At 52.2% G+C, this 21,098-nt stretch overlaps 1 protein-coding gene across 1 annotated transcript; it reads left to right on the top strand.

Annotated features, from left to right (window-relative positions):
* Positions 1-378: 378 nt before the first annotated feature.
* Positions 379-19,412, top strand: CSF1R (colony stimulating factor 1 receptor; the record flags this gene model as incomplete). The annotated part of the gene is made up of 21 exons (XM_084268631.1): positions 379-427; positions 5,233-5,478; positions 6,279-6,560; positions 6,934-7,070; positions 7,815-7,974; positions 8,833-9,022; positions 9,811-9,926; positions 10,188-10,308; positions 10,976-11,163; positions 11,749-11,861; positions 13,825-13,951; positions 14,439-14,543; positions 14,862-14,972; positions 15,214-15,376; positions 15,922-16,022; positions 16,161-16,279; positions 16,998-17,120; positions 17,242-17,353; positions 17,692-17,791; positions 18,333-18,438; positions 19,057-19,412. 21 exons carry the CDS (start codon positions 379-381, stop codon positions 19,186-19,188), a joined length of 2,901 nt encoding a protein of 966 aa, XP_084124757.1. The 3' UTR covers positions 19,189-19,412.
* Between the last annotated feature and the right edge of the window lie 1,686 nt (positions 19,413-21,098).

The following is a 21,098-nucleotide window of genomic DNA, read 5'->3' as shown; positions in this document are numbered from 1 at the left end:
AACTTTGGCAGGGTGCAGTAGCCCCTGTTAGCCCTGGGGAGCGGTCAGGGGCTGAGCCCCTCTCTGAGGAGGGTCTGAGGCAGGGGGAGGAACCTGAGGGTGAGGTGGTGGGGGGGTGTGTGCAGCCCCACCTCTGCGAAGGGGTTTGTCACCGGTGACGTCTCAAAGCATCACTTGTTGGTGTTTTTCTTTTCCCCCTCCCATTTCAAAAACAAACAAAAAAAAGGGAATTTCTTAACTTGTGGTCAACTCAGAAAGGAGAAGCTCCTGCTGAGGGAGTGCTGGGGACCGTGCCCAAGAGGAGAGGTGCCTGCTGCCTGAGAGGATCCTCCAGCCGCGTCCCTGCCTCGCACTGGGGGCACCACGGCCCCTGGGGACATGGGTCCTGCTCTTCTGCTGCTGCTTGCTGCAGCTGGCATCTGGCACGGTAGGTCCCCTGCTCCCTCAAAGCCCTACAGTGTCTCTGTGTCACTCTGGGGTAGGTTTGGGATGCGGTGAAGGTTTCCTGGGGGTCTGGTGTGAGGGCCCCATCTTTCCTCTCATGAGGAGGGGGCAACGCTGAAGTTGGACTAAGGGGTGCTCAGGCCCTGGTGACAGAGGGTGGAAATCGTGTCTACCAAAAGCTTGCTGTTGGCTGGGGTGGTCCCTGCTTCTGGAGGCTGCTTCATGGGGCAGCCGCTGCTGCGGTGGGCAGGGAGAAGGCAAGAGAACATGTCTACTCCATGGTGTGGAAGGGAAGAGACACTGGCTTGGTTTTGAGTGCAGACTTGGCTTTAGCAGCTTCCTGAAGCCCATCCAGGGCTGCCTGTCACTACAGAGGGAAGTCAGTGGTGTGTTGCTAATCTGTGCTGGCTCTGGAGCAGCTGTGCTGGGGGCTTGCTCCCCACCTGCCTGCAGCACTGCCAGGGTAAGGCCAAGGGCTATGGAAAGGTGCACGGAGCATAGGAAGAACCTTGGCAGTGAGGAGAAGGAAAGGGGAATTTCCTGTTGTTTGGGTCTGAGCTGGGGTTGGGAAGGAGGAGAGGCTCAGCACAGAGTGTGTCCTGAAGAAAGCAGTCTTTGGAACAACTCTCTGCCCAAACAGGGCAAGAGCTGGAGGTGCTTGGCCTGTTGGGAGAGTTGGCTGTCCCAGCTGGTTATGCCTGAGGATTGCTGTTTGCTGGCGGTGCTGGGACACACACAAGGGCTGTAGAGGTGTTAGACCTGTGATGGGAACAAAACTTCAGCAGCCAAGGAGGGAAAAGTGAATACACCTGGGGTTTAAGGCTGTGGAGATGGTCAAGAGGTGATAACCCATCACCCTCAAGACAGAGTCCCTCAGCCTGTTCTGAGGCTTGCAGCCAGGCACAAATCAGTGGTGTTAACCTGTCTGGAGTGCTGACAGCCTCTCAGATCTTTTGTGACACTTCATTATCCTTTTGACCTTACTCACCACACAATGAGACTGTGGTGGGAAGGGGGCAATCTAGGAGGGGGAAGTCATCCAGCCTGCAGCAGGGTGGCTGTGAGCCCCTCATGAGGCACTGCTGTGTCCATACTTTCAGCCCAGGAAATCAGCATCCTTCTTGCTGTTGAGCTGCATGGTGTTCCACTTCATTGGGTGTTTGACATCCTGAGCAGGCTTTTTCCAGGCCTGCTGGGCTGAGAACTGGGCTGTGAAGGCTGCAGGGGTTTTAATTCCTTATGCTTTCTAAAGATAATAGAGACTAGGCAGGTGTGATGTAGATCTGTGGGAGAACATAATGATAGATGTCAGGATCTCCTCAAAGGTTCCTTGAGGCAGTAGCAATGGAAGCTACCAGCTGAGACATCTTCATCAGGCACAGCCTGCCATGTCAGGGTGTTAGACACACATTTGTCTGAGTGCTGTCACTGTTGGCCACCTGCAACATGCCAGAGTTGTCCAAAGCAATAGCCTCAAGCTGGAGCCTGAGCCCGACTTCCTCCTGCTTATTGGATTGCAAGTGCATCTTCTGAGTGTATGTAGTATGATGTGGGCTCAAATCCCAGCTCCAGATCAAGCAGGGGAAGGATTTGCAGGCTGATGAGCTTATATCTGTATTTTTGGCCATCTTGAGAGGTTTTCCTGGGGTTTCTTTCGTTTTCTTGTTGTGGATGAATCTAAACCTCTGAGGTAGAAGCCCCAGGCAGAGATGCAACAAGCACCCTTTTGATGTCCCTTGCCCCCAAGACACTGCAGGTGACTCTGGGGAAAGTGTCTTTGGACACCAAACCCTTTCCTCCTGTTGTTGAGGCGGGAGAAAAGGGAGCTTGGGCCTGGTATGGATCCTTCCCAGGGCCAGACCTGAGCCAGGACCAAGTCAAAGTCCAGATGACTGACCTCTGTGGCAAGGCTCATGAGCCCTTCTGATTTACCAGCCTTCACTTCTTCCCCACCGTTTCCAAACCCTCAGCAGAGGAAAAGTAGTGTTTAGGCTGGCATGGGAGAGACAGGGACAGAGCCTGCAGCTGTAACTGGAGGTCATGGTTACACAACCCAAGCGTGGCCAGCAGTTACCGACACCGCTGCGGAAGCTGCTGGGGAGCAGCAGAGACACATCCTTGGGCTTCGTGCAAGATTGCACACTGGTCAGCAGGGAGAAAGCCTCCCCCAGCAGCCCTGCTTCCCCATTCTGGAAAAGGACCCACTGGTCTGACTCAACCCCAGCAAACAGAGGGGACACTTGGGTGGCCTTCACCTGGCACTGTCCTGCATTGAGTATCTCTGCCCTGTCCATGCTCACTCCGCTTGTGTGGAGGTTGTGCCATTGACAGGAGTCTCCAGTGATGGCCTGAAGGCTTCTGGCTTCTTCCCTGGTATGAAGAGCACCTACCCTGAGCATTTTCTGGCTGTAGCTGGAAGTTGATGACCACAAGGATGCAGAGGGATGTGACTCCTGTGTTTCTTGTCCTCCTGCTGTGGCCAAACTAAGGATCAGTTACAACTGGCCCTGTCCCTGAGCCAGTTTGAATGCAGCTCTGGGTCAAAGAGCTTGGCTGCTCCATTAAAGGTGCTGAAGTCCTGGATATTGGGGCACAGATAAAGCAGAGAGCAGCTGAGGGGAAAGCATCTGGTGACAGAGTTAAAGTGACAGTAGCATGTCAAGCCCCACTAGAAAACAGAGCTTAGCAGAAAGGGAGGAACATTGTATCCCAGATATGTGGAAAATGTGGCTTTGTAAAGGATTCTGGGGAATGTTTTTCTCCATTCTGGGAATAAATGAGGCTTTTCCTGTTTCCACAGATAAAAGCATTGCACAAAAAAGAGAAGAAACCCAGCCCAAACAAAACAGGGAGATAAAATGTCAAATATTCCATGCTCCAAAGCTCCTTGTCTTCCCTATCTTCCCACAGGACCAGTGAGTTTGATCCAGGCCTTGTTTGGGTTTCCCCTGGGCATCTGCATCATTGTCATGCACCAGCAATGCTCTCCAGGGCCTTGAGTCTTTGCAGCCCGTTGCACAGAGGGAGGCATCAGCTCCAGACTGATTAAATGATGCTCTCTGAGCTCTGCTGGATGGGCTCTGGTGTTACAGATGGCAGCACAGGACGCTTTGGTACCTTGGGTATAGTCCTCCTCACCAAAGGAGCTGTGGGCAGGGGTGGATGAGGGTGGCTGGCCCTGTTACAGGGAGCGTGTCCAAGGCTGCGCCTGGCAACAGCTGTGCTTTAACCTGGTTTTGGTGTCTGTGACCCTAAGCAGCCTTCTCTTCTCTTCTCTTCTCTTCTCTTCTCTTCTCTTCTCTTCTCTCCTGCCCTCCATGCACCAAAAGCTGTGATATCTGGCCACCACTCCCCTTTTCCCTGAAGGATAAAGTGCAGCTGGACTAATGGCACTGATATAGGGTGCTTTCCCCTCTCCTGCTTCCTGGGTGAGTTAGGGGTTTTACGTTCACCTGGACAACAAATCTTTCAAATAAAGAGCTCCTAGAGCAGTCTGTTGCAGAGTTTGGAGCGTTGCAAGACCAAACCCAGTCCTTGTTTCTGCTGCCACCACCCAAGAGGACCACTGTCTGCAGTGATCTCTCTGAAGAGCAGCAAATTGATGAGTTGGGCAGCTACCTTTCTCCTTAGTGCTGTTTGAACCTGGGTGTGTGCCCCTTTAAGATGTGAGGGTGGGTTAGCAACCAGGAAGGAAAGCAGAAGTGGGAGAATAGCCCTGGATAGGGTCTGGAGGGGGGTGCAAAGCCCCCCGAGCACAGATAGCCATTGGCAATGTGTTTCCTGTCTTCCCCGAAGGCCTGGCGTGGGGGTGGCAGCGCTGCTGCTTCCCCAGCCCTGCGGCACTGATTCATTTCTCACTTCCCCCCACCCTAAATATAGGTGGTGACTCAAAGAACTCGCTGACGCAGCAAAATGGGGGGGGGAAAGAAAAAACCCCAAACCAAACATTTCCCCCTGACACTAAAGGCTGGAGTGGGACCCTGGTTCCCCTTTATTCAGCCAACAGAGAAGCCATCTTCAAAGCAGAGCTGGCACCCGAAGTCCAGCTGGGTTGCAGTGCCTGATGTGCTGGGTGTACAGCTGCAGCTATGGACTTTCATGAGCTGTTTAGCTTTTCTGTGCCTCAGTTTCCCGCCTCTAAATATGGATAATGAAGCTGAAGCATTTCATAGCGTTCTGATGGTATCTGCAAGGATAACACACTGGCTCTATGATAAGGCATAAGTAGGTGTCCTTCAAAATCCACTGCCCAGCAACCAAAAAGCCAGCCTTCCCAAAAGGCATCCTCTCACCTGCTGTTATGCAGATGCTTCTCCAGGTCTGTTCTAGCTCATCATACACATCTCCTGCAACAAAGAGAGCCCTATCCATTGGACTTGGATTAAACTTCACCAAATGGTGTTACAGGCTAACCAAGTTCAGTGTGGCTTTGCCACAAAAGGAGGAATATTGTGAGAAGAGGAAAAACCCAATGGGAATGATTTTCAAGCTAGCATCTGGCCTAATCAGCTCCAGATGACTGGGCTTGTTTCTGTCCCAGTACTCTAAGTGTTCACTTGTGTGTTTTTTCCTCTCTTCCCTGAAATTATTTCCTGGGTGCATCAGGCCATATTGGTCTGGTGGGATGGAGAATGGCTGGAGTGATGCAACACAAAAACCCCCAGTTTGAGTCCTGAGCCCATCCTCCTCCTCATGCTGAAGCTACTCCCTGCTCAGCAGTGTGAACTCCAACAGAGTATCATCAGGGACCGTTTTTGCCTCCTCACTCTTCTTCTTTTTCCTTTGTAGGCTTGGCATCCCCAGTGATCAGCCCTGAGCTCCCTGCTCTGGTCGTCAATGCGGGTAATCCAGTCGCCTTGTACTGCTCAGGAGAGTCTGAAGTTGAATGGAAAGGCCGAAAGGATGCGCTCAGCAACCACACCAGCAGCACACTCAGTATTCCCAAGGCCACTTACAGGGATACAGGCACCTACAAGTGTGCTTATGTCAACAGCAGTGACAAGGGCGTTGCAAGTATCCATCTGTTTGTACGAGGTAACCGTGCTTCCCTCTTCCCATGTGTGCTGGCAGAGAAGCTGCCTTTTGGGGAGCCTGGATGCTGCACAGGTCCTCTCTGTGGCTGTGTGTGTTTTGGAGGAGCGGTGCAGGCTCCTACTGGGGCAGTGGCTTGCCCACAACTATGTTAGCCCACATACAAGGGGGCCTGTGGCTGAAGTAGTGGGGTATAGTACAGAGCATCTCCATCTCAGGCATATCTGAATGGCCTGGACCTCTCCCTCCATCTCCTTTGGCTTCCCTCCCTGAACAAACCTGGGGGTGAAAGTCTGTCTGGTGTTGTAATGAGCAGAGAGATCTGGAAAGCAGCGATTTCCAGATACCAGTATTGCCGGTGCCCCAGATAAGGGAGAGACTCACACTAATCACATCCTCATACCACAACCTGAACCCCAAATATCCCTCTACCCAGACGTTATGCTGTGGCAGCTCCACCCCTTCCCTTGTACCGGAGGAACCGTCCTGCACAGGGGAGCTGATGGTCTCATAAATATAATTAGCAGCCTGGTGAGAAGTTTAATTAGAAGGAAGGATAATTCTCAGTCTCTCTTGCCTGTGCACGTTTGTGAGTTGATCGTTGAGCTCTCCTTAAGTGCCTTAGCTGGACTTGGGCTTCTGTGAGTTTGTGGAGGCTGAGTCAGGCGGGTGTTGAGCGGGGCTGCCCCAGCAGCGAACTCCCGCTGGGCAGCAATGCTGGAGGCTTGCCTTTGCTGGAATGTTTCTCTCAGCTTCAGTGTGTTTTCTGATCTTGTCTCTGGGCTACCTTGTCTCCTCTGCAGATCCCAGTAGTGTGTGGTACCTCCCATATTTCCGTATCTCCGTGACCAGAGGTGGTAATGCTGAGTTCCCCTGTCTCATCACGGCCCCCGAGTACGGATCCAGCGTGACCCTGATAAGGGATGATGCCTCTCATCTCTCACCCATGAACTATTCTTTCAGTCCTGAGAAAGGAATAACACTATACAATGTGCAGAGCAAGCAGAAGGGCTCTTACCGATGCCAAGCGGTGGTAAATGGAAAAGCAGAGAAGTCATCAAGAATGAGGCTGATTGTGGAAGAAGGTAAAAGGACTGGGGTTTCTGCTGTCCTCAGGGAGACAGAAGAGCCCAGCTGGCCACAGTAGATAGTTAAGGAAAAGCTCCTCTCCAGTGGTAGGAAAAACCTTCTGAACCTGCAGTCTTTAAAGGGTATTTACTGAAGGCAGAGTTCCATCAAGGTCTGGCAAATTGGCTCCTTCAGGTGGGTCTCTGTGGGTTCAGCAGTGCTCAAATCTATGCAGGCACTATCACAGAGAACACAAAACAGAAGAAGGCTGGGGGTAGAGAGACTAAGAGGCTGGAAAGGAAAAGGTATCTAGGTTCTGGGGAGTCTCCAAAGAACATGGGGTCATTGGGCCAGCTGACCATGAATTTTTCCCTGCTTGTGTTTGTGCAGCACTGGAGGAGCCTGTAAGAGTGATGATGGACCCTATAGACCATGTGCGAATCGTGGGTGAACCTTTCGAAGTCACCTGCATAGTAACTGCTCCTTCCCACAAGTATGACATCAGATGGGTGACAGCAGCAAAGAATGTAAGTTGTGCAGCTTCAGGAGGGCATAGGGCTTTCCTGGGGGCTGGGAAACAGGCTGGCAAGAACTGCCCAGACCCACGTCAGCTGCAGCAAAGCCTCCAGCTGCCCAGCCAAACGAGCTGTGGAAATGGGAATATAGCCACCCTTTCCTTGGGATGACACAGGGTTAAGAAACACCTGCCCGTTGTCAGGGTCTTGCTGCAGGAGAGAAGGAAAACATGTTGTTTCAGTTGAGTTTGTTGAGCAGGAGCCACAGTAAGGTACTAAGGCAACACTTCTCCACCCTGCCTTCTATAAAAGCAGCACTTTGGGGACATACAGTTTCCCCAAAGAATAGATATGGGTGAAGAAAGGGAATGCATTTTAAACTCTCTGTTGTGCTGACTTTTAACTGCTAGGTGGTTAAGTAAGATCTGCTATAAGTCCTTGCTATGTCTGATGCCTTTGTTGAGGAGTTGAAATAACACACAAGAGATGTTTGGGTCACACAGTGTAAGGCCAGCTTGCAGTCAGAAGGCTGACACTAGCTATAACACTAACTGCTGTGGAATCTCTGCCCTGAGTACTTGGGCTTATTATGCCTCTTGGTCGCTGTAGGGATAGATGGCTTTCAGTGACAGGGGCTCTACAACAAAGTTCAGTAGCTCAGAGCAGGAGGGGGTGGGTATGTTTGTCACAAACATCATCCAGATCCATCCTCTGCCCTTCCAAGAAGGTGCTTGATGTTCCTTCCTCATCTGACAGGTCAGTACACAGAAAAAGCCCAGCTTTGAAAATGAGAGCTACGTCATCAACGACATCCTGTCCGTTCCAGCAGTGACCATGGAAGACAGTGGGAAATACACTTGCATAGCTAACAATTCAGCAGGGCCCAGGAATGCCTCAACAACGCTTCAGGTAGTAGGTGAGTGCTTCCCCAAAGGACCAGGAAGGTGTGGGCTGAACCTCACCTGGCCTTGAGTATTCACAGCTTCTGCCTCCACCTTGTTTTCTCGCTGGAAGCTTCATTCTTGCTCGTGCCTGAAGGTTCACATGGGAACTATGGAGCTGGTAGGAAGGGAACTGGTGTTCCCTTTGTGTTCTTGAGGGCAGGAGGGCATTTTGTTTGTTTCTGGTTGAAAAATCTGAAAGGTCTTCTCAGTTTCTGTGTGTCTATAAGCAGCCTTAAAGCAAACAAAAAAATGGGGCAAAGTTATGCCAGGGAAGAAGACCAGGAAAGGCTGGGTAGAAGGAAGGGAGAGTCACATGAGCCAAGTATGGATCTTTGTCTCTTCCCATCACAGCTCCACATAAGGAGAGTCAGGTCTATCATATGCTTGTTTGTGTCTCAAGATGGAAAATTCATCCTCACAGGCTGGGTTTTGCTGATGACCCAAGGCAGCTGCATACCATGGCTCAGAATGAGGGCTTGGTCGGAGTTGTTTCCAAGCGAGAAGCCAGGAGCTTAGCTAAGAGGCCTGTCCTCTGTGGATGACCAGGAGATGCAGTTTTAGCCTCATCTGTTATTAGGATCCAGCATGTAAAACCTCTTTCCCCATAAGAGTTGACAAAGATTTTCTAGCTCTCCTCAGACAGAGCGTAGCCCAAGCTGCCATGACAATTAGAAGTACTCATTTGGCAACACAATGTGTGTAATGCCTCATTCCCTCCTGCAGCCTGCCAGCTGCCCTTTCCAATAATGTTCCATTTCTGAAGCTGGTATAAGCTTGTTTCAGGTCTCTGGAGGTGCCTGCTGATGGTCATGCTCTCCTCCATCCCACAGAGAGAGGTTATGTGATCCTGACCCCAGTGCAAGCCACCAGCCGGGAGGTTGCTTTGGGAGAGACACTGGAGCTGCAGGTCTACATCAAGGCTTACCCAAAACTTCTCCACTGGGGCTGGGAGCACACGAACCCCTTGAAGAACTCTGGGACTACCACATTAGAGAGCCAAATGATCTCTGGAAACAACTGGTATGTACTCTCTTTTCTACACTGGGCATAGCATGTTTCCAGCGATCCCTTCCTTGTGAGACAGGCAGTGCCCATGCTACTGGCTCACAGAAGAGGCTCTGTTTTTAAAGAGGGGAACTGTTTGCTATCCTGTCTTCTCTTTCCAGTATTAGTAGCAAACCACAATGAGCAGGTCTGATCAGGTCAAAGAGGACACCACCTCTGTCTGACTTGACAGCCTTCTCTTTGAAAACCTTGTGGAAGTCGCTACCACGCCTGTGGTCTGGCTCACAGAGTTCACGCTCTCCTTGCAGGAAGAAATTGCAAGGATGGATGTACAGTGCAGAAATCTGAATTCTCTTGCTGCTCTCAGACCTGCCCCATGCTCTGAGGTCTGGAGAGCGGGTGTACTGAGTATCACTGTGTGCCTCATGTCAAGAGAAGCCAGAACCTTTATGAGGTTGAGAGCTGATGGAGGGCACAGCCCTGCTCTTCCAAAGCCTACAGCCAACTGAGGCCAAGAGGAGACTGAAACAAATAATCATTCCATTTGATGGGGAGTTTTGGCAATTCCCCTTTCATTTTCTTAGAAACCCAAAATAATCCACAAGAGGAACTGTGCCATTCAGCAAGCATGGTTGTTTTCCTGCATCTGGAGCTGAGAAGTAGGCTGGGGGCAGAGGAGAGTGGGCATTAGGGCCCATGACTTGATGGGCTAAGAAATGGCAGGCATAACTAAAAAAAGATGATGTGAGTGAGTTTCCTTGGCATGTTTTCCTTCATGGTGCTTACTCTTTCTGTGTGAACAGGTATAACAACACGCTCTTCCTAAACCGCCTGCAGGAAGGAGAGGGAGGTCTCTACACATTTTATGCCCTCAACAATGAGACCAATGCATCGATAACCTTCAGTATCTCTCTGAAATGTAAGTGCTTGGCAGTGCCTGTTCTTGCTCTGGGGTTGCTGCCCAGCTGGCAGCAAGCAGGAGGAGGTACCAGGGTGCTTTCAGCCCAGTGCCCGTGGGACACACCCCCAGACTGCATCTAGGACTTAGCCTAAACCCATAGGTTTGGCCTATGGGGCTCCTGATGGTTTGCTGCTGCACATGTGGAAAGTAAATCAGAACACAGGGAATGTGCTCCTCCTCTGGTCGTAGCCTTGTCTGTTTATCTGCCTTCCCCAACAGCTCCTCCAAGGGTCTGTAAAATCAAGGTGCCAGCCAACGACTCCAGAATCCTTCAGTGCACAGCCATCGGCTACCCTGCCCCGCGCATCGAGTGGTACCAGTGCCCCGTTCACTCAGACAGGTGAGAAGTGCCTGGCTCTGCACTTGCCTCTGCTACACTGGCACTTGCTGAGCAGCACCACGTGGGCTTAGAGGCAGTAGGGCAGAGACCCTGCTCAGTGACAGCAACAGGGGTGTTGCCATGCTAATAAAAAAGAAAAGAGGCTATCTGGAGTTGTCTGAGGAGAGGGGGCAGGCACTGTTCCTCAAGTCCTGAGCTTGAAGAGTTCAGCCCCCTGTGATTCGTGTTCTCCCAGTGCTTTGCTGAGGAACGTGTGGGTCCCTTGGAGAAGTGCCTGGATGTGTGTTTCTGTAGTGAGAAATCCTGTCTGTTCCTAATTGTCTTTCTGGGAGCTGCACAGGTCTGAGGCTCTGCAGAGCACAGGGTTACTGAGCTACCGTGGGATGGGAGGCAGCTGCCTGGACAGGGGTGGTTGTGTGTCAGTACCAGCCCCACTCAAGGAGTGAACTGCTGCTGCAGCTGTAGCCACGTGAAGGCAGTTAAGGCTCTGTCTATAAAGGGCTTTGATGCCTGGGAAGGTGTCTTTGAGCCGGGCAGTGAGTAGCCTGTTTCACAGAGCTGCAGCCCTGATTCCCAGCGTCTCCTCTCTAGTCTGACACAGCCATTCCCTTACAAGCAGCCGTGCTGCAGAGGAACACTCACACTCCCCTGCTTGGTGTCTCTGCAGATATGAGGACTACAGGCTGCTACTGAACGACTCCAGTCCCCAGGTGGTGAACATCTTGCCTTTCCAAGAGGTGGAGGTGGAGAGTGTTGTCCCATTCCAGGAGCTGGGTGACAATTTCACCTTCTGCTGTGTGGCCATTAACAGAGAAGGGATCGCTTCTGACATGCTTCAATCGCTCACCATCACCAGTAAGTTACAAACTGGTAGCTTGGGGGAGAATCTGGGGACTTTTGGGGCTCATCTTCCTAGACAGAGATCCCTACTGTCTTGCAAGAAAGGGGGAATAGATTCCACAAGCTCTCTATCTTCACAGGAGGTGGGAGGCCTTAGCATCTGCCAGCCCTGGGAGCTGTGTGGGAGATGCTGGCTGGGCATGGCCTGGTGCCAGAGGCTGAGCCATGCCATGAACACCATATAAGAGCAGAGCTCCAGGGTGCAGTGCACCCAGCTGCTGCTCAGCCCACTGGAATCCAGGCACTGCAGCTTTTGATGGGCATGTTCTTGCTGCCTTGGTCCCCAGTTGGTCTGACCTGAACCTGGTGCTCTTTGTGTGGCGACTAGGGTGCAGGGGGAAAACCACTGCAGCCTTGAGCTTGGCATCCAGAACTTCCCTTGTTTCCCAGCTACTCTTTTTGGTGTGTTTGAGGCCAGTGCTGGGTTGTGTTGCATGCAGGGGAAGCCTAAGTGAATAGCTGGGCAAAATGCTCTGAAATGGGACATCAGGGATTGAAACAGGAGTGTGTTGCTCATCACAGGTTTTTTTGCTCCTCTAGGAAATGTCATGGTCCCCCCAAACAAGCTCTTCAGCCCCATCCTGTCCACCTGCATAGGCACATCAGTCCTGCTGCTCCTCCTACTGCTCTTCCTCCTCTACAAGTACAACCAGGTCAGACTCCCTGTTGTGTGGTGAGGGCTGCAGAGCCTGCCCAGCCTCAGAGACCTCACTGCCTCCACTTGCAGCCACATGTGGGGAGCATTCAGCTTGGGGGTACCCCCCTCCACTGCCTCCCAGCTTCCCCCAGGAGTTTCCTGCTGCAGGGCAAGGCTCAAGCACCTACCCCAGTGTGTTAACCCCTTTCCCACCCTGATCCCTCACATCTCCCAGCCCAGAGGTTACCATGGGTACTCCTCCATGCCAAAGGTGCTCACTCCATGCTGGCAGTTGCAGCTGGTTTTGCTCTGGCCACCATGAATCCACAGAGTGAATTGAGGGGGGTGGAAAAGTGGTTTGCAACTTGCATCTACTCTTCATTCTCTTCCCTGCTTTTTATATAAAGCTGTCTTTGTGGGGGAACAGGATGATGGTAGAAGGCGTTTGTCTCCAGGAAGACTTGGTCACTATTTTTATACAAGAACTTGCCCTGTTTTCTCTGCAAGACTCATGTGCAGCATTTGGATTCCTTCTCAGCTGCTTCCATAAATCGTACCAATCAATAGCCACCTCTGCTTCATCAGTGGGTGAAAACTGCTCTCCCTTTGGCATGCTTCCTTTGACAGCCTATCAAGGCTGCAAATTTTGCAGCAGAGTTCTGGTGCTGGTTGTCAGAAGATCCAGCAGAGCCCTCTCCCAAACAAGCACCTACAGCTTTGCAGGCAGAGCTGGCTTGGGCCAGTAATCGAGAGAGAAAGAGAGAGAGAGGGGTGGATGGATGTGTAAGCACAGCTATGAACATATATCTTTCTGGAAGGCCTTGGAAGCCCAAGAGAAGCAGAGTGTGTTTATAATCTTTATCTTATCTCTCTCAGCCATGGCCTTGAGTCATGGCTGCTGCTGCAGCACTGTGAGTGGAAAGCAGTGAGTGCATGGAGTGCTTGCCGCATTCTTTGAGGGATCTCCACCAGCCACTGCTGCTTGGAGCATCCCATCTGGGCCTTTTTGGGCAGCCTGCATTGGGCACAGATGTTCAACTCTCAGGCAAGGGAAAGAGGATCAGTGTGGAGGAGAAAGCAAGCAGATGTTTGGCATCAAAACTACATCAAAACAGACAAAATCTGTTTGCCTCAGGTTCCTTCCCTTGTGCCTGTGCTGCCCTAGCTTTGAGCATCCATGTGCTGCATCCTTCTCTGCAGCTCCCCAGGGGAAGCGATGAGAGGAAGCAGTTCAGCACAGACTGGGGTGTGAGGTGATTCAGCACAGCCATGGGCACTCTGCCCATGTCTCCTTGTGCCTGCCTTGATGGACCCGAGGCCACCTTCGCCAGACTGGCGTGCAGGTCCTTACCTGTTTCCTTGCACAGTACACCCATGCCAAGCTATTTCGCTGCCTTTCTCTGTGTTTGTGTCTCCAGCCTGGCTTCCTAGTTCTCAACAGGAATGAGAACACCCAGCACAAGCTGGCAACTGCCTCCTCTGCCCACGGGCTGCAGCACTGCTTCTCTTCTGCCTTGCCTGGTTACTTCTGCCATGAGACTCGTGGAAAAGAGAAGAAATTCTTACTTCTCTTTCTCCATTTCTTTTTTGTTTTCCTCCTGTAAGAGAAGCAGGGCTGGGCCAGCTCTGCTGTTCTGCTGTGCTCAGCAACCCAGGGTACCCAGGAAGGAGACAGAGGGGACATCTCTCTCCAGCACCATCTGGGCACGGCTCAGCCACTGGTCTGGTGGGATTTGCTGGCTCTGCCTTCCCAAGAGAGGGCGATGGGCTACTTGGAGTGAAAGGGGCAAGAGAACTTCCCTCAGTCGTGTGTGATGACCTGGAGGGGCTTTATAATGGCAAAGGGACCAGGTTCAGAGAACTCTTTGATGGGCTGAACCCCAAATCTTCCTTGCAGGGTGAGAGCTGGAGTGCATGCTGGGCCTGGGGAACCCTCAGGACTTGAGGAACGTTGAATAAATGGAGTCTCTTCCTTACAGAAACCCAAGTACCAGGTGCGGTGGAAGATCATTGAGGCCTGTGAAGGGAATAACTACATCTTTATCGATCCCACTCAGCTGCCATACAATGAAAAATGGGAATTCCCCAGGAATAACCTCCAGTTCGGTAAGAACCCTTCCTTGCTGCTTGCCTGGTGACATGCAGCTTACCACAGAGCCAAAATGCTTCAAGGGACAGAGCCAAAGCTACTGGGTGACATCCAAAGCTGTATGCAGGCATGACAGGAACATCCTTGACTGGGCCATGCTGCCCTCTCCTGCACAGGGTGGCAAACACTAGGGTACAACCTCCCTGCAGCCTCCATGGCTCCAAGGAAGGTCAAGAGGATCACGTTCCTCCTCTTACATCTGAGGGTCATTGCTAAAGCTGGTGAGTCTGTGTTTGGACACGGCCTCTTTCATACCATCTTTGCTCACAGCAGAGTTCCCCTCAGACGTGAAGCAGCTCTTGACTAAGGGATGTGTCATCTTGTCTGGGCTCAGCAGGAGTCCCCACCCACCAGACATCCTCCTCAAGGCAGCGTGCAGGGCAACTGTTGAATCTCTTTCTATAGAGCATTTCCTAAGCCAATTTTTTTTCCCCCTCTCTGCAGGAAAAACTCTTGGAGCAGGAGCCTTTGGCAAAGTGGTAGAAGCCACTGCTTTTGGCCTGGGCAAAGAAGATTCTGTCCTCAAAGTGGCTGTGAAGATGCTAAAGTGTAAGTCCAGAGCAACTTGCAAAGGCTGCAATCTCCCAAGCTCCTTTGGGCAGGATGTAGGGAGTGTTCCCCACATGTCCTGTTGCTCCCAGGCTGCAACATCTATGTTGTCCGATGTTTCTGTGATAAGTACTGGGTGCTGGCATCACCCCACTCTCACTTTTGTGGACATGTGTGGCCAGAGGCACAGATAGGACAGAGTTTCCTCTCTGAGTGTGCCTCCTTCTTTTGCTCCATCTCCTACACCTTTGTCCCGTTCTCCCCCATCATCTCTTCCTCATCCCTCCCTCACACAGCCCTTCTCCTCTTGTCTTGCAGCATCGGCAGACACGGATGAGCAGGAGGCTCTCATGTCTGAGCTGAAGATCATGAGTCACTTGGGACACCACGAGAACATTGTTAACCTGCTGGGAGCGTGTACCCATGGAGGTGGGATCCCCAAGGACCCTTCCCATGGGCTGCTCCCCTGTGCCTGTCACCTGTCTCATCACACAGCTGATGAGCTCACCCACCTCTTTTTGAACCCATAATGTTGCAAGACCCCGTGGGTTGGCCGTTTCCAGCCATGCTCATGTACAGCGGGGGTCCTGCTGCCCCTCATGGGAAGAGCAATCCTCAGGACAGGCCACAGGCTGTCACTCCTAACCACCCCTTTCTGCCCTTCTCCTAGGCCCAATCCTGGTCATCACCGAGTACTGCCGGTACGGGGACCTGCTCAATTTCCTGCGCAAGAAGGCTGAATCCATCATTATCCAGGATTCTGTCCTGGATGTGTCTTTTGACAGCGCTGCTGACTACAAAAACGTTGATGTAGAGAAGAAATACATCCGCAGGTAAAAGCAGAGCTGTGGTGAGGGGCTGAGCAGTGTGGGAAGCTGCTGGGACAAGTGTGCGGGGGACTGTACTGGGGAGAGATTAGGGCCAAAGGTCTGGGGACCTGCAGAATACCAGTATGGAAAAGCCCCTGAGGGTGCATATGTTTATACTTGGCTACAGTATGGGGTTTATCCAAAGTCTTTGAGGGCAGGCATGCATATTCCATGGCACATTCAGGTTTCAATCCAGGCTGCTTTCCCACAATATGGGATCAGAATTTTTTTGCCTTCCTGCACCGTTGGGTTTTGTAGAAGAGGCAGAGCCTTCCCCTCAGCCCAGGGCAGCCCCTTGGCAAAAGGGGAGCTGTACTTGGAGCCCCATACCCCAGGTCCCTTTCCCAAATCCACCTCAGCGTTGGCTTTCCCTTTGCCCTTAAGCCTTGAGCTAAGCCACTTTCTGCTGGCAGGGCTGTGGTTTCTTCCCTGGGTGGATGTGGAGAAGGGCAGGAGGTGCTGCTGGGGGGTTCCTAACAGCCCATCTCCGTCTCTTGCTTCTGATGCAGCGACAGTGGCTTCTCAAGCCACGGTTTGGAAACGTATGTTGAAATGAGGCCTGTGTCGTCATCATCATCTTCAGCATCATCAGATTCTGCACGAGGCAGGGGTGAGTTAAGGGCTAAGTTCTGGGAGGGTTAGGATGTCATTATTCTGGAGTTCCTGACTGGTTTAGCCCCAGGGACCAGCACAGCTTGCCTCATTTGCCAGGTTTTAGAGTTGCTACAATCTTCACTTTGAATTTCAGGGAAAAGCTCAGAGGAAGATGATGAAACCAGGGAGGACCTTCGTCCCCTCAATCTCTCTGACCTGCTACAGTTCTCCAGCCAGGTGGCCCAGGGCATGGCATTCCTCGCGTCAAAGAACGTGAGTGCCAAGAGCACAACCGCTCCCAACTGGCAAATGCCAGCCAGCCATCCTGTCTGATGAGGCTTTGGGATGGTTTTGGACTGGGAGAGCCAAGTTCAGGCAAGCTGCTACTGGAAATGGGCCTCTGCTCCACTTGTTGGGCTCTGGCATGCTGGGCCAGGGTGACTAGTGTTCCCTTGAGAGCCTTTGTTTCCCATGGGCAGGCCTCCATGACGGGGAACCCAAAGCTGTGCATCGTGCCAGCCTCCACACTTTCTCCCCAGCTTTTACAGGAGTTGGGGAACGCTGATGTGAAGTTTTCTTGCCTTGGCAGCTTCCCCAGTGCCAGGGAACTGAAAGTGGCCGTTGAGCTGTTGGCCAGAGCTGGCTCGTTTAGTGTGTCAGAGAGCAACCCTATGACTTTCAGAGATGAGGGCACAGCGACAACAGTCCCTGGCTCTGAGCCTCCTCCCACGAGGAAGATGACAGCCCCATGAGTGATTAAAGGACACGGCCTGAAGTGTCACAGTGCCTTAGCAGTGCAGATGAAGTGCTTGACAGCGAGCCCGTGCTCCTCATCCATCACACAGCCCTGCTTAAGGGGCTCTTCAGGCAGCACGTGTTCCCCTTGCCCCCTCTAAGTGTTGTTTTGGTGTCAGTCCCGGGCTGTAGGGAATTAGCTGGGGCTGCTGGGGGACACTGGCTGTGTCTCAGCTGTGCTCTCTCTTCTCCCCAGTGCATCCACCGTGACTTAGCAGCCAGGAATGTGCTGGTATCAGACGGACGGGTTGCCAAGATCTGTGACTTCGGCCTGGCCCGTGATATCATGAATGACTCCAACTATGTTGTGAAAGGCAACGTGAGTGATTAAAAAGGGGGCAAGAGATGGTACAAGGGAGGGGGTGAGGCTGGAGCATGAAGGACAGTGTGCAGTGCGAGCTGCCAGCTTATCCCAGTCTGAAGACTCTTTGCTCTTCCAGGCCAGACTGCCTGTGAAGTGGATGGCCCCAGAGAGCATCTTCGACTGCATTTACACAGTGCAGAGTGATGTGTGGTCCTATGGCATCCTTCTCTGGGAAATCTTCTCCCTTGGTAAGAAAAAAGCCAGCTTGTGAACCTCTCTTGTTTTCCCTGGTTTACCCCTGCCCTCACATCTCTGCAGTAAAGCTGCCAAGGGGGAGAAGAAAGCTTGACAGAAATGGAAGTTTCTATCAGGGCTATAAAACCTGGTTATGCTTCCAGAGAGACCATTAAAAACAACAGATCCTGGATGACTTGTTCTAACCCAGAACTCCCCCAGAATGAGTAGTGCTGGCTCAGGCAATGCTCCAGGCTGCCTCTTCTCACCCCACAAAGCTGGAGTGCTAAAACCAGTGCTCTGAGAGCTGCCTCTGCTCCCACAGCCACCTCTGCTCCTGTTTTTGTCACAGGCAAAAGTCCCTACCCTGGCATGGTGGTGAACAGCAAGTTCTACAGCATGGTGAAGCAGGGATACCAGATGGCCAGGCCTGACTTCGCCCCCTTGAAAATGTGAGTGGATGAGCTGAGATGGCCCCAAGGGCAGATGGGGTGGGGGACAGGGAGATGGCAGAGGGACCTTGCTCACAGTTCTGCCTGCTGCTCCCCGGGGTGCCTGCCCCAGAGGTTAAGGGTGGATCCTGCCAGGCTGCTTTCGGAGGAGAGCAAGTCCTGGGGCTCTGACCCCAGCCAGGAAGAGAGGAGAGCTCATGTTCTGTGTCTACATTCCTCAACGTGATGGGTGGTTTTTTGTCAGCTCCTTTTGACTCTGGGACTATGAGAAGACAAGCCTGAGTAGGAGGGGAATGAATTTAAGCTTGAAGTACTGCAGGCATAAACCAACTTGATGATTTTGCTGTCCATTTCTGTGCTCATGTGTTCCTGGAGCACTGCACGTGCCCTGACAGTGGGGTTTAGAGACAGGAGGATGAGGGACTGCTCATTACTGTGTGCCTGGAACATGGCACGCTGAGGGGAAGAGCCTGGGGGTGCAGACCCTCAGCAGCTCTACAGCAGCACAGTCCCATGGCCCTGTCCCTCCCTGGCTCTGCAGGTACAACATCATGCAGGCGTGCTGGAGCCTGGAGCCCACGCAGAGACCTACCTTTGACCAGATCGGCTGCTTCATCCAGAAAGAGCTGGAGGTGCACAAGGAGCAGGTGAGGGCCTTGGGGAGGAGGAGATGTACTTTCTCCCTGCAAAAGTAGCTCTTGGACAACTTCCCTGGTGAAGTGTCTTACCTTCAGCTGATGGGAGCAGCTTGGTGTTCTGAGGGCAGCAACATGACTACTCGGGCAGCAGTCCTGCCCCATTCCCCAGACATGGTGGGTGTGCAGGGGGACAGAAGGTGTGCTGCCTCATCACCAGCTGTCATAGAATCACAGACTGGTCTGGGTTAGAAGGGACCCCAAGGATTACAGAGCTCCAACCCCCTGCCACAGGCAGGCCCACCAACCTCAGGCCTGGATCTACACAAGGTTGCCCAGGGCTGCATCCAACCTGGCCTTGAACACCTCCAGGGATGGGGCACCCACCACCTCTCTGGGCAGCCTGTTCCAGCCCCTCACCACACTCTCTGTAAAATCTTCCCTCTAATATCTAATTTAAACCTGTCCTGCAGCTCCATGAAAGCAGAGTCACATCCTGCCAGCTAGTCCCTGCCCCGTGGGCATAGCAAAGGGTGGGACCGAGTTAGCAGCTCATCATTGGCATGGAAAGAGATGGTGTACACCCCCTCAAGGGACTGAAACACACCTGGGGTCGTTTTTGTTTTCAAGGACTACACCAACCTCCCCTCCAATGCTGAGGAAGACAGCGGCTGCGACACCTCCGGCTGCTGTGAGGAGACCTGTGAGCAAGAGGAGAGCGGCCAGCCCCTTCTCAAGAGCAACAACTATCAGTTCTGTTAGCTGGTACCACCGCCCCAGGGTAGATCCCTGTCCTCCTGGCTCTGCAGAGTGCACAGACAGATGCCTTCTGCTTTGGCTCTCCTCTCTGCGCTTTCTCAAGCGTGAGTGTTACCCACTCCCTCGCTGAAAGGGTAGTGCTGGAGTGATTCAAATCCACCCTCACCCTGGGGTCCCCAAGTCCCATCTCAAGCGTAGCATAGAGTTGTTAGGATAGCAGAGAGGTTCCTGGCATCTGCCTCTCCCCTGGAGAGGCTGGGGGGTGTCTGGGTTTGTAGGGTTTTTCCAAAATAAAAGTTGCAGCCAAGTAGGACACTTCCAAAAGTCACTCGTGTGACAGCCCTCGTGTTTTGTGAGTTCTGAAGCTGGGACTGTTCCACAAGCCAGCAGCAGCCCCCTTTCGTGGTGGTCCTGTTCTCTTCCCTCTGCCAGTCTGACCCTGATGTTGCAGAGTGAGTGTTTAGATACAGGTAAAGCCTCTACTCAGCATTAAATGTGCATTAACCTTTACCTTTCCTCATGCAATCTACCGTAGCTGATGCTTCTGCAGGGATTGAGTGAAGTGAGCCAAGGAGCCAAGCCCAGGGCTATGGGAATTGTGCCCCAGTAGAAGGATGAAGGGAGGGCAGCTCTTTCTCAGGTACAATATAGAAGCCACTGGTTGTTCTTCCACATGAGCACCGAACACAACCCCAACCCAGGAAAAGAATGGCAGCTTAAACAGATCTGGAACTGATCAGTGCAAGACCTGTCCTACAAAACTGCTGAATTACTAAACATGTAGCAATCACTGCCTCTTGTACATATCTTCCCCAGTGTATTTGCATAGTACTGCTGAGGCAATTCTTTTTTTTATAAGCTAGGGCCTAATGCCCTTAAACTTATTTCTCATCCAGCTCTAGTCCAGGGTTACTCATGCCACAGCTGCCCAGTCCTGTGTGGCTAGTGGGAGTAGCTAATAAATCTTCATAGCTTCACCTGGCAGCGTGGGTAAAGCATCACTTCACCAGGTACAAGCACTGACAAGGCTCAGGCAGCCCACAGCGAGACCCAAGCGCAGTGTGGCAGGTGGCCCTGGTCATACTGTGAGCAGTGACGTGGTGGGCCACTTCTGATTATACTAAACCCAGTTTTACACTAACACCAAGTGATTCATTTCTCCTTACTAAATAAAAAGCTAATGTACTTCTATCTGTTAGCATTATAAAGGGTTTAACGAGGCTCTTCCAGGGTGTCAGGACTGTTCTCAGCATGGGTGATGATGCACTGACCCATCTTCTCACACCCTGCAACTCTGTTCCAGTTCCTCAGACACACTTCTCATTACCAGTTCTCAAACCATTCCATCTTGTATAATGAAGGAAAAAAGTCTTATTAAAAGCAATTATTTTAGAGCACTCTGAGTGGCCTGTCTGTAATTGGGAAGAATAAAGTCCCCATGCCTGGAAATAACGGGGGAGTAATTTCATCAATGACAGCAGCACTCACTGTTTGAGATGGGACCGTGGTGGCAGCTGCTGTCAGGCCTTAGTGAGTAGACTCCAGCTTCTTCCAGCAAAACCTCCTGGAGCAATGGCTTGTCTGGAGCTCCTGCTGCAGCTCAGGCCCTGGACCACAGCCTAATGAGCAGTTCCTGGTGTCTGCTGCAAGCTCTTGTCTACATGAGTCACCCCTGGTGCTGCCCTGCCCAGGGAGCTGCAGAACAAGAGCAGGCAGACCAGGGGAGGCCACCAACTCTTTCTTGCCACATGTAAGAACTCCACCTTGGCTGTATCTAGCAAGAGAGTTTTGTTCAATGCTCTAGTGAGGTAGCCCAAGCAACTTCTTGGGCTGTTCCTCTCTTGCAGGCCTTTCCCCAACACCACAGCAGTGCAGAGTGGGATCACAACGTGCATCCACAGGGGGTTTGTGCC

Source organism: Gallinula chloropus, assembly GCF_964237585.1.
Source record: "Gallinula chloropus genome assembly, chromosome: 10".
NCBI classification, from domain to species: Eukaryota; Metazoa; Chordata; class Aves; order Gruiformes; family Rallidae; genus Gallinula; species Gallinula chloropus.
This window is presented reverse-complemented; position numbering and strand designations above follow the sequence as displayed.